General features: G+C 34.7%; 1 protein-coding gene across 5 annotated transcripts in view; it reads left to right on the top strand.

Moving 5' to 3' along the window:
* Positions 1–12,539, top strand: part of DNAH12 (dynein axonemal heavy chain 12) — a 71,586-nt gene that overhangs the window by 23,860 nt on the left and 35,187 nt on the right. For 4 of the 5 annotated variants that reach the window (XM_040569316.1, XM_040569314.1, XM_040569313.1 and 1 more), the window contains exons 27-40: positions 167–406; positions 1,473–1,718; positions 2,054–2,173; positions 3,064–3,173; positions 4,007–4,190; positions 5,298–5,438; positions 6,324–6,407; positions 6,491–6,679; positions 7,412–7,531; positions 8,262–8,450; positions 8,957–9,108; positions 9,848–9,986; positions 10,074–10,240; positions 11,268–11,523. In XM_040569316.1, coding sequence (XP_040425250.1) covers positions 167–406; positions 1,473–1,718; positions 2,054–2,173; positions 3,064–3,173; positions 4,007–4,190; positions 5,298–5,438; positions 6,324–6,407; positions 6,491–6,679; positions 7,412–7,531; positions 8,262–8,450; positions 8,957–9,108; positions 9,848–9,986; positions 10,074–10,240; positions 11,268–11,523 — 2,337 coding nt within the window. The remainder of the gene's footprint in view (positions 1–166; positions 407–1,472; positions 1,719–2,053; positions 2,174–3,063; positions 3,174–4,006; positions 4,191–5,297; positions 5,439–6,323; positions 6,408–6,490; positions 6,680–7,411; positions 7,532–8,261; positions 8,451–8,956; positions 9,109–9,847; positions 9,987–10,073; positions 10,241–11,267; positions 11,524–12,539) is intronic. The other variant, XM_040569317.1, reaches the window with a different exon arrangement.

Genomic DNA, 12,539 nt, shown 5'->3' with positions numbered 1-12,539 from the left:
ACAAAGACTTTGTCATTATATCACTGACTTTTGCTCTAAACAGGCCTAGATATTATCAAAATTGTACCTTTCATATAATTAAACTTCCAACATGATACTCTTAGTTTCTTTTGAATCCTTGAAAATTGTGTTAGAGATATTATTGCTGTCTTTCTTAATTTTACAGTTTTTCAAGGGATTGGCTTCGTCAGGTGCATGGGCATGTTTTGATGAATTCAATCGCATTGAACTGGAAGTATTGTCTGTTGTGGCACAGCAGATCCTTTGCATCCAGAGAGCCATACAGATAAAGCTAGAAAAGTTTGTTTTTGAAGGAACTGAACTGAAGCTTAACCCCAACTGTTTTGTAGCTATCACTATGAACCCAGGTTATGCAGGACGTTCTGAACTTCCAGATAATCTGAAGGTAAAATTGTAAAATACATGCCTTTGCTTAAAAAAAAAATTAGAAATAGTAATAAAAGATATATATTTCTGGTATTATTTCAGGTTTACTTCATATTTTACCACATACTTTTTTTGTGATTTACACATACCAAATCTCTTTTTTCCTAACTACTTTTGTTATTTCTGAAAGAAATTAAACCTTTTTTTTTTTTTCCCTCTTGTGTCTATTTCTGTTTTTCATGCGTATTTTTCCAGACCAAAAATTTCAATACCGTAACAAGTAAACTGGCAAGTGTCAGACTGTTATTAGATTGTATGATTTGGATGATAACTTTTTTAAGATGGAAGGATACGTTGGAAGAATGCTTTAAGAAAGTATTTTCACATAGCATTTATTGTAGGCTTGCTTAAAAGAAGTTCTGGTGAACTACACTTCATACATATGAGTTTGCTTAAATTACATGGTTAAATAAAAACTAAGGGATTATTTTTGTGACTACATTAGCTGTTTCATTGAGGAGGTTTGGCTTTAACAAAGTGATTTGGAGCCTTTTGGAAGCAGTGCTACAGCGTACTGTTCCTTAACACTCAGGGTAGGGCAGAGTAGGTGCTATACTATACATGTCAATTTAAAGCAGACTTAATATGGTATGAAAATATGTCAAGCACTGATTACCTCAGGAAAGGAAGTGCATTCTCTCATGCTATCTACATCACTTACTGCTGTGTTGGATGCATCAGTGTAAGTGGCAAACTGCACTTCTGAGGCAGTGTTGAGGGGAAATAGCTGCAGAGTGTCTTTCCTGCATTGACGTGTACATGGAGATGGATCTTGATGGTGTTGTGTTTACATTAGCTTCCTAGCAAGTCATAAACTGTCTCTGCATAAATTAGCAGTTTTTCTATTTGATTGGCTCCCAGTGTTCTGCACATTACTGCTTTCCAGTGTGACTGTGTAAATGATCCACAGCTTATCTACATGATCATATTAAGCAGTACTTCAGTAGAAAGTAGAAATGCTGTGGTGGGATGATCCATTACCCACAAAAATTATCTAAAGATATTTCTTTGGGTATGTGTTTCAGGTTCTTTTCCGAACAGTAGCCATGATGGTTCCTAACTATGCTCTGATAGCAGAAATTTCTCTCTATTCATATGGATTTCTGAATGCAAAGTCACTGTCAGTGAAGATAGTAATGACCTACAGGCTTTGCTCAGAACAGCTTTCCTCTCAGTATCACTATGACTATGGTATGCGAGCAGTTAAAGCTGTTTTGGTGGCTGCTGGGAATCTAAAATTGAAATTTCCAAAGCAAGATGAAGATGTATTGGTGAGTTCAAGGAATAATTCATAAGGAATTTTACTGGTGCATGCAGTTCTGAGTTCTGAGGGTATTTCCACCACATCTTCACTGTCACGTCACTGCTCCACTTTATTTAGGTTCCCTATTTGTGAAACAAAGATTGTCTTTTTTTATTTTTTATTAACATCTGTTAAGTACATGCTGCACTTTCCAGTGCTCTTCTGCTGATTGCATAGTTGTGTTTAACTGCTTATCAAAGGCACCATATAATTAATAATCTTTATTACATATTGTTTTAATTTCTGAACAGTTTATTCTTTGTTTCTAATGAGAACAATAAACTGTGTAATTGTTTTCTCTAGCTTCTTAGATCAATTAAGGACGTGAACCAGCCCAAATTTTTGTCATGTGATATACCTCTGTTCATGGGTATAACTAGTGATCTATTTCCTGGAATCAAACTTCCTGATGCAGACTACAATGTAAGTATACTTGTAACCTTTTGTTGGTAAAAATTATCAGTTTTGCTTGTTTATCTTGTAACCAAGTGTAATTAATACAGTAATTTGTGAGTTGTTGTGAGATATGGAAAATTGTGAATGTTTGCAATGAAACTTTGTACCACAGAAAATTCTTGGATCTGTTGTGAGTTTAATTCACATCTGAGTTCCCTTATGTCCAGAAGGGCTGTGTAAGGCATCTTACAAATCAGAAACTGATCTGCAAATTTACCGGATTTCAGAGTCTGGCTGATTTCCATCCTAATTTTGGATGTAATTGATCCTAATTGTTGGATATATTTCAGTGAGATTAAGCTTTGTGCTTGCATTTTCTTTTGCTTATAACAACAAATAAAGCACAGTTCCTTTGTAGGAGGATCATTGGGAAGAAGATAAAGATGGTGGAAAAAACAGAATGGATTCACTTTTAAAAATTTTCCAGTAAATACTAGACTCCTGTCAAAAGTGTAGTATACTGATGCACAGTGTTGGTTTGCTGCTGATGATATGCCTTTCCCGCAGGATAAAATTTGTAGTTAACTCCTGTTCTAGCATAGGAAGTACAGAAGTGATTTTTTTTTCAGGGATGTTTGCTCTATTCTGATTAGTAGTGTTTCAGTTATTAATTAATGTGAAACCCTTGACAATGATCATAAACTGTTCTACTGTAGTCCAAGAGATGAATTTAATTGATATGGTGCAATGAATATTTACTTGTAATTTTACTAATGAATAAAATTAATAAATATACTTAATCTGGAATTATACATTTGTAATTTGTAAACACGAGAACAGGGTTTTAAAAGTGGGAGGGGAGGAGAAGAAAAGAAAAACTTGTAGCAAATGATAAGACTGATTTGTTTTGATTTTAGGATTTTCTGGAATGTGCGAGTGAATGTTGTATTCGACATAATGTCCAACCTGTAAAAGCTTTCATAGAGAAAATGATACAGACGTATGAAATGATGATTGTTAGACATGGGTAAGATTCCCATTACTGTTTCACAAGCTGTATTTGTTGTCATTTGGGTTTATACCATGGTTATCTATATCACATATAAAAGGTTTTAATGGTGGCAAAATGTTTGTGTTGAAACAGTTGGTTACCAATACTACTTTAACATGTACCAAAATTCTCGTGAATCTAGTGTCCAGATTTTGGCCTGGATAGAGCTAATTTTCGTCATAGTGGCTGGCATGGTGCTGTGTTTTGGATTTAGCATAAGAATAATGCTGGTAACACACCGATGTTACAGTCATTGCAGAGCAGTGCGTATACTGAGTCAAGGACTTTGCAGCTTCTCATACCACCTGCTAATGGGCAGGCTGGGGGTGCACAAGAAGCTGGAAGGGGACAACCAGGACAGCTGGCCCAGCCTGGCCAAAGGGATATTCCGTGCCATGTGGCATTGTGCTGAGCAATGGAACTGGGGGGACTCGGCCAGGGGGGCTGCCATTGCTCGGAGATTGACTGGCCATCAGTCAGCTGTAGTGAGCAATGGTGTTGTGTGTTAGTTATCAGATCTCTGCTGTTCTGTTCCTAGGGGGTGGGTGGGGGTGGTGTGTGTGTGTGTGCGTGTTGTAAAAATCAGGCAGATACACAATATAGGCTTGCAAGTTCATGTATGATTTTGAATGCAACACCTTTAAAAAGTTATTTTCTAGATACGTTGGCCAGATCTACCAAAATATTTAAGCATATGGATGATGATGTTGGTCTTCATGTGGTCTGTAAAAGTAAAAATTGCAAGACATCTATTAATAGCTTTTAATTTTTTTTCTTTCCTCCTTTTTTTTTTTTCTTCCATCTAACAGCTTTATGCTGGTAGGGGAACCGTTTTCTGGGAAGACCAAAGTTCTACACGTGTTGGCGGATACGCTGTCTCTTATGAAAGAGCGTAGTTATGGTGAAGAAGAAAGAGTAATTTTTAGGACTGTGAATCCAAAATCGATCACTATGGGTCAGCTTTTTGGGCATTTTGATTTGGTATCTCATGAGGTAATGCATGTTTTTAAAATAGAGTGTAGCAATTGCCTGTCTTTATCTGTTTCTTCCTGTCACATGCTGTGGCTTTCATGGGGCTTGTATGAATGTACTTTTTTAACTGCATTTTAACTTTAGGTTAACTCATGGTGTTATTGCACAGCTGTTTTCAGGCCAGGAAAGGCTTCTGCTTTTTTAAGTCCCACTTCCAGACAGTGTTTCTTCATTCTCTGGAATCCAGTGTTTGTAGGGCTGTATTGTTAATAACATTACTGGTTCGTTGGTTTTAAGAATCAATAAGCAAACATAACAGTATGGGTTCTTTCTTTTTTTTTTAAACTTTTCCCATATATGTGAGACCTCCTTGATTCTTGATAGTAAACAGTGGAATTTGTGGTTTTATCACTTTAAACGCACATGAGAACACAATTTTAATTAGTGTTGTTCTAACTCATACTTAGATGGCTGGTTTCAAATTAGTGTTGAAAATAATGCAGCAGTAAGTGTGTATGAAGTTATGTAGGTTTCAATATGCAAAAGAAGCAATGCTATTCTGGGAGGCATTGTCCTAATACAGCTCTATCCATGCTAGGGAGACATACCAAACTTAACTGGATTCATTTCTCTGTCAGTTCTGAACTAGTGTAATCAAAGTAGTGCCAAAACTATCTGGGAAAACTTACATACTCATCAGTTCCCCACTGTAAAACTTAGGTTTGGAGAAAAAGAATATAGAAAAGTGAATATGAAATACTGAAAATTAGGATGAGTCTGGGAAGAATCCAATGCAAGCCAGAAAAAAAAACACTTCTAACTTTCTGTGAAGTGAATTCCCTGTCTTCTGTTTATTTTAACAAAATGTATTTTTAAAGGCGAAAGATCACTGTCTGTTTTTAAATTTGCTGATGTTGCGTGGCCCTTTGTGAAACTGCAAAGCTGTACTCTGCTCTCTGCAGAGCAAGAGTAGGTAAAGAGAAGAAAAATGAAAAGGAATAGTTTAACTTTTTCAGTTCAATTGAAAAAGCCTTTGACAAATACTTACTAATAGGATTACTGGTAGTTTAAATTGAAATATGTATACTATGTCTTTTTACCTTTCCTTCCTACATTCTCCCCTTCTAGTGGACAGATGGTATAGTTGCTAATACTTTCAGAGAATTTGCATTATCTGAGACTCCTGAACGCAAATGGGTTATCTTTGATGGCCCAATTGATACTCTGTGGATAGAAAGCATGAACACGGTTCTGGATGACAACAAAAAGGTATCAGTGTAAATAAATGCCTAAATAATATATGACATTTTGAAAGTATTCTTCTACATATAAAAACACAAAAGCAAGCAGAAAAACTTGGCATTTCAAATGCAAGGTGGCTTTGGGAATAAGTCATTACATTTTGTGTTTGTTTTTTGTTGTTTTCTTTTTTCTTTATTGGAATCATAATCATAGTATCAACCTGTAAGTTGTTTAATGTATAGTATTCCCTTAATATCAGATGTTTGTAATGAAAATGAATAATTCAATTTTAAATTAAAAAAAAAACAATTAATGTAAAGTCCACAGTTTCAAAAGTTGTCACTAATTGTAAGTGCTTAAGTTTCTGCAATCCCAACTGAAGACAAAAAAGGTTTCATTTTCAATATTAAATTCTGAAGTTAAAGTTGTAACCATACAACTTCTGAAAATGGGCCTTAGGAATTTGCAAGTGTATATAAAAATTACAGACAACATTTTGCATTTAAATTTTGGATAATTTGTGACAATACTCAATTTGAACTATTGTTCTTATAAGCAGGAAAGGTGGATCGCCAACTGGAATGCTTCGTTATTAGCAACAAGAGTAGCAGATATCCTTTCTGCTTGCTGCCTTTCTTTATCCTGTCATATATAGGGTCGATAGTTATTGGTAATGAACCTACTGGTAGGATAATGTGGAGTACTATGGTGTAAGTGAAGAATTTAGGTAATGCTTGTAAACTACTGGTTTTTGCTCCAAATTATTAAACATTTTATGTGGTTGGCATTGCTTCTGATTAAACTTGGATTTGCTAATTTTCATGTATACCTCCAGTGTGATAGGAGGGGTAATTGACAACTGCATGTTTTCTTTTTTTGTAATCTTCCTTGTGATTTTTTTCTTAATTGAAGCTTTGTTTGATGAGTGGAGAAATCATCCAAATGTCCCTTCAGATGAGTCTAATTTTTGAAACAATGGACCTTTCCCAGGCATCTGTAAGTTCTGTATTTAATGGAAATATAAAACTAAGTTCAATAAATTAAATATATAATAAAGCGAGTTTACTGTTCTTCCCTAGCCTGCTACAGTCAGTCGCTGTGGCATGATTTATTTGGAGCCTTCACAACTGGGCTGGACACCACTTGTTACCTCTTGGTTAAGTAAACTGCCTGAACCTCTTAATCTAAAGGTACATCAAGATCTTCTGCAGGGACTTTTTGATTGGTTAATACCACCAGCATTACAACTCCGTCAGAAACAGTGCAAGGTATTGTTTGTAATTTTTTCCTGCAGTAGTTAGGTATCCACTTGCATTCTTGTTACTTGGGTAGTGAGAACTGTTCTCTCTTGACGAGGATAATTACAGTGTCTATGCAGCAGCCACCCATTATTTTGGGAAGTGCAACTCTTGTGTCCAGTGTGAAAAGTTGGAAAGAGAACATTAGGTAAGATGTGTTGTAAGTTCATCATAGTTTCCACCTTGTTCTTTTCAAAAATAAATTAATCATTCAAAGTATTGAGTGGAAAGTCACCCTTTTTTTGCATTTTTGGTGATGGTTTTCTGTGTGTGTTGTGTTTGTTTTTTTTCTCCTTTTTTTCCTTTAAAGATGTTGTTTTGAATAGAGAAAGCACTTTTTTAAGTTTTAGGGAAATGTACATGTAGTTTTTTTGCAAACTATGCATTTTTTAGTGCATGCTTTTTAGTGCATGGGCTTTTGCTTGTTCATTGTTGTAGTTGTTTCTGTGTGTTTTCTTTTTATTTTAAGGTGTAAGAATAGGAAGTCCCATGGTAGCCATGAACATGGTTAACAACCTATATGTTGTGACATTTCAAGGGTAGAGAGAAGTAAATGATCTTTTGAATGAAAATCAGTGAAAATCTTGCCTTCGAGTATTTGTTCTGAATTAGCTAATCGTTTAATTACTTTAGTATTTTGACTCCAAAATGTAAGCTAACTTAACTCATAAAGTATAATACCTCTCCTTTTGTATCTCTTAGGAACTGGTACCTACAAGCAATAGCAATACTGTAGTAGCTCTTACACGGCTTTTTGAAATGTTGATTTGTCAACCTGTACAAGAAGATCCCACCAACAAAAACATCCATGTGTGGATTATGGTTGGTTTTGTGTGTTTTTTTTGTTTGTTTGTTTTTTAAACATGCTGTAAAATGTGTATGTATCTGTTTCTGCATATGCCTGTTTTCAAAACTAATTGGACTAACAAAAACAATTTAGTTTAGGAGTAAAAGATATGAGAAACAACTTTGCTTCTTTGTTGTTCCCTTCCCACAAACTTTGGAAGTACCCAGATGTGACAGCAGCATTACAAGTAACAAATGAGATTAGATATTTTACTGTTTTTCCAGCTATCTGGGATAACTACTGTTACCAATTGACTTGTTTGAGCAAAATTTCCTTGGGACAAGTTTTCTCTAGAAGTTATAGTAGGTGGACCCTCTGTCTAACCTTGTTTGGTGGTTCTTAAGATAGATGGGGAAAAAAACAAACACCAGAATGTAGGAGCCTGTATTTAAAACTGAATTTGAAAATTCCTAGATCTTGGTTTGCAGTTAGAGAATCCATGAGACCACAACTGAGCTATTATCAGGCTCTGTCATGTGACATAATAATTTACTCCATGGCCTCTTTTTTTTTTTTCTCAAGTCGGTTTTAGTTTGCTCTGTCATTACTCAGATTTCTAGATTTCTTTAGACCAAGTTTATTCAAGGGTAACCTGTGACACCTTTATGCTTAAATACTTTTCAGAATTATGTTTGTTAATGAGACTATACAGTGTTCAGATTATGTCATCTTTTTAGACAGTTGCTGATCTTTTTGCCTTTGCAGGGTTGCTTTGCTTTTGCCACAGTCTGGTCCATTGGTGGAACTTGTGATGGTGATAGCAGAATTATTTTTGATAGTTTCTTGAGGGAAATTTTGGCTGGAAAATCTGGAAGAAATCCTGTACCAAAGGTAGTGGCAAAATGGGAATGTCCCTTTGAAGAGAAAGGCTTGGTCTATGACTACATGTTTGAGGTAAGATTGCTTGCTTCTGTCTTGATTGAAGTAAATTTTTACAGTCTGAAAGGAAGGAAAATAGAGGTAGATGTATATTTTAACTTTACAAAGATTGTTGGATGTTGTAAAGTGTTGGTGTTGAATCAAATCCTATAGTGCATATTTCATTTATTATTATTTTTAAAATAGTAATATGCTGACCAATTTTTTTTTTAGACAATACCTAGCTGTGCACATCAGTTATGGTCCCTTTTTAGATAAAGCTAAGCTGACAGGGTCAAGTCTGGTTTTGCATAGAAGGAAAGATGGCTACTTTCTATACAGATGGATATTGTGTCTGTGGGCAACTTGTTTATGTTACAGTTGTGTTTATTGTATCCATTGGAAATGTTAGATTCTACTTACTGTTTTAAAGTTAGGCATATGTTCTTTTTTTTTTTTTTTGGTCTGGTTGCTTTTTGTTTTGTTTTGTTTTTTCTTTTCCAAACCAAAAGCCTTAATTTTACCTCTGTATTTTTTCCTAGCTGAAAGGCAGAGGATGTTGGGTTCATTGGAATGGATTTATTAAAAATATTAATTACAGTGATAAAAACTTGAAGATTCAAGATATCATAGTCCCAACTATGGATACAGTCAGATATAACTATTTGATGGAACTATTCATTGCCCATGGAAAGTAAGTAACTTCAATACAAATCTCAGAACAATTTGCCATATGTAGAAACATCTTTTACTCTTTCCATTGACTTCATGTTTTTTATCAAGCCCTCAAGGTTTGTTTGGCCTGTTAAAAATAGGCATTTATTATGAAGAATACAATTTGTTGCCTTAAAGTCTAGGTTTGTTTTGTTTTGTTTCAGTGAAGTCCTGTTATAATTCTGCTTTAGTGTGTTCATTCTGTGTCTTTCTGATGATTCAGTTACAACAGCTTGAGGAATTTTTTTACTCTTTCTTTTTTAGTACTGAAATATGTATTTTTTCTTTGATTTGTCCTAAGTTAAAATCAATTATATTATATATATGTGTGTGTATAAATATATTGTTATATATTATTATACAAAAGAACAAAGTTTAACAATTTCAGGTTGAATTTCAAGGCTGAAAGTTTTATGAAGTTTAAATTACTGAAAGACCTATCAGGAGAAATTTAAGTTCCACGTACGTCCATATATACTCCAAAGCCAGTAGAATGAGAGAATGAGAAATGTCTCTTTCTCCACCTCTGATCCCTTTGTCAATTACAAAGAGATTGTGTGAATGAGTATTTTAAAACATTATAGCTTCTTTTTTTAAGGCATTTAATATTTTTAGAGATAGGAGAACTTAGAGCCTTTGTCTTCTAGTTGCAATTAATTTGTAGTTGTTTAGATTTCTGTGGTCTATGCTTTCTTTTCTTTCTTTCTTTCTTGGTGAAGACCACTGCTTTTAGTGGGACCAACAGGTACTGGGAAATCTGTATATGTCAAGGACAAGTTAATGAACAACTTGGAAAAGGAGCGCTATTTTCCCTTCTTCATTAATTTTTCAGCTCGAACCAGTGCCAATCAGACTCAGGTTGGTAGAACAGACAATTTGTGCTTCAAAAAGATGATCTATATGAATATTTAATCAGTGTTCTGAATATTCCTGTCTGCATTGTAGAACATTATTATGGCCAGGCTGGACAAGAGGCGTAAAGGAGTCTTTGGCCCTCCAATGGGAAAAAAGTGCATTATTTTTGTAGATGATATGAATATGCCTGCTTTGGAGAAGTATGGTGCACAGCCTCCTATAGAACTTTTAAGACAGTTCTTTGACCATGGAATTTGGTAATTATTTGAAATAAAAGTGAAGAGTTCAAGTTGCTGCATTTGGTGATATTATTATTCTCTTGAATTTTCTTTTCAAAATTTTCTTAAAATACTTTGTAAATTTTATGATAGCTTTGGTTTATATGAAAAACATATTATTTAAAGTTGAAGCAACTTTTATGTTGCTCTTTAAGTGATTTTTCAATTTAGGAAATTGATAATCAGTTTTTTTTTGTGTGCATTGGCTATTGCTGAAATTCAGTATTTTTACGTATAAATAAAATCATTCTTTAACACTTTAATTTTTCTGTGTCAGCATTTATCTTTGTTTTTATTTTTTTCAGTGTTCTTTGTTACTTGCCATTCTCTTCCTCCTCCTCACAGTGAATTGGCAGACCTATTTTTTAGAATGCAATTATATGTAACTTTTGATTTTACTCAATACATTGTTTTTTACTGATATCCAAGATTCTCTTGGTCATTAGAATATTTTTAATTAACTTTTCTTTTTTTTTAATAACATTGAAATCAGATCTGGTAGTAGGCATGAAGAGAAACAAGCTGTATCTCTTCCTAGCTTTTGATTTTTTGGCTCAGCTTTGATTGGAAGATTGAACCAGGTGGTCTCCTGGGGTCGCTTCCAGCCTGAATTACTCTGTGATTCCAGGCATTTCTTGAATACTGTTACGTTTGTGATTCCAGGCACTGCTCAAATGTCTGATACTCTTTAATAGAGAGAATATATATTTTGCCACACTACAGGTTTAAATATTTGTTTCAAAATTTCAGATCAGGTTTTATTTAACCCTTATTAAACAAATAATCTTTCTTTCAGGCCAGCTTGATGTGTTAAGATGAGCTGGGGAATAGTTAGTTACAAGACTAGTCTGGGGTTTTATTGTTTTTTAGTTTTAATTGTTGTATTTTTATATGTATGTACATATGTTATGCACATAGAGCATTCTGTAGTATGGGTGCATTTAACCTTTAACAAATGTGTTATATCTTTCTCTAACTAAATGTCACATTACAATTTATTTTGAAGGTACGATTTAAAGGATACATCTAAAATTACACTCGTTGATATACAGTTACTTGCTGCTATGGGGCCTCCAGGCGGTGGGAGGAATCCTGTTACTCCTCGATTTTTGCGACACTTCAACATTTGCACTATTAATTCTTTTAGTGATGAAACAATGGTCCGCATCTTCTCTACTGTAGTAGTTTTCTACCTACGGGCTCAGGAATTTCCTCCTGAGTTCTTCTCAATAGGAAATCAAATTGTCACTGCCACTTTAGAGGTAAGAGGAGAGTACCTTAATGGAAGTTTCCTTTAGTTTGTTTAGTAAAATTCCACTAGCTCTATAATAATTTAATTGGTGAAATAGAGATTTTAGATATTTTGTTCCTTGTTATTTTTAACATACAGTCTCATATGCCGTGATAAAATTGTCTTAGCTTTATGGCTGCAGTAACTTTCTTATTCTAGGAAAAGTCTTTTTGAATGTATGTTAATAAGGGCTTCATGGTACCTATCCACATACATCAAGTAGGTCAGACTGCAGTCTCTTTGGGGTTAGACAGGCACAAGAAGCTATTTCATGCAAAGGCAAAATGAAAATAGCAGTTACAACACTCCCCAAATCCTTCTTTGAGAGACTAAGATTGAAGAAATCATCCTCTCCACTTCTGTGGAGACTCTTCCAACTTCCATGTTGCAGATTTTGGCAAGTATCATATTTGCAAGGTACCACGTGCAAAAAAGGAATGGCAATTTGTGACATCTTTGCAAAGAAGCATCAAGTTGAAGACATCATCTCACACACACATATAGCTTTAACAGCTTATGTAGCCCAAACTAGTAGCAATGTTAACAAATCTAATGCCTACCATTAAGTATTCAAAATTGAAATGCATCAGGTAGCTAATTTGACCGGTGAGGAATTCTGACAAAAAATCCGACTAGCTCCAAAGGCAAAATCAAGTGGCTCAGGTTTCACAGGGGACGTGAGTTTGGAATTATTAGCAAGTGACTTTCTCTTCTGCTGCAGAACTGAGGCCTTTCTTACATGTACACACTAGTTCTGCTTATACCCAAGGCTGTATTCAAGACTGAATCCACCTTGTTCCAAGGCCTTATAGAGCTGATATTTTGGAACTCCTGTCAGATAAGACATTCAAAGTGTGAATGATGAGGCTGACTGAATATTGCCACTGGAAATCTCTTTGTGCTTTCAGTTTATCCTTCTAAAAAAAAGGAAGAAATTTGCAAGAAAGTTTTGCTTCTTTAGGCAGAAAATAATAGTAGCAGCCCAGT

This window comes from Cygnus olor, chromosome 10, assembly GCF_009769625.2.
Source record: "Cygnus olor isolate bCygOlo1 chromosome 10, bCygOlo1.pri.v2, whole genome shotgun sequence".
Classification (NCBI taxonomy): Eukaryota; Metazoa; Chordata; class Aves; order Anseriformes; family Anatidae; genus Cygnus; species Cygnus olor.
Note: the sequence above shows the minus strand (reverse complement) of the source record. Positions and strands in the feature narration are given on the sequence as shown.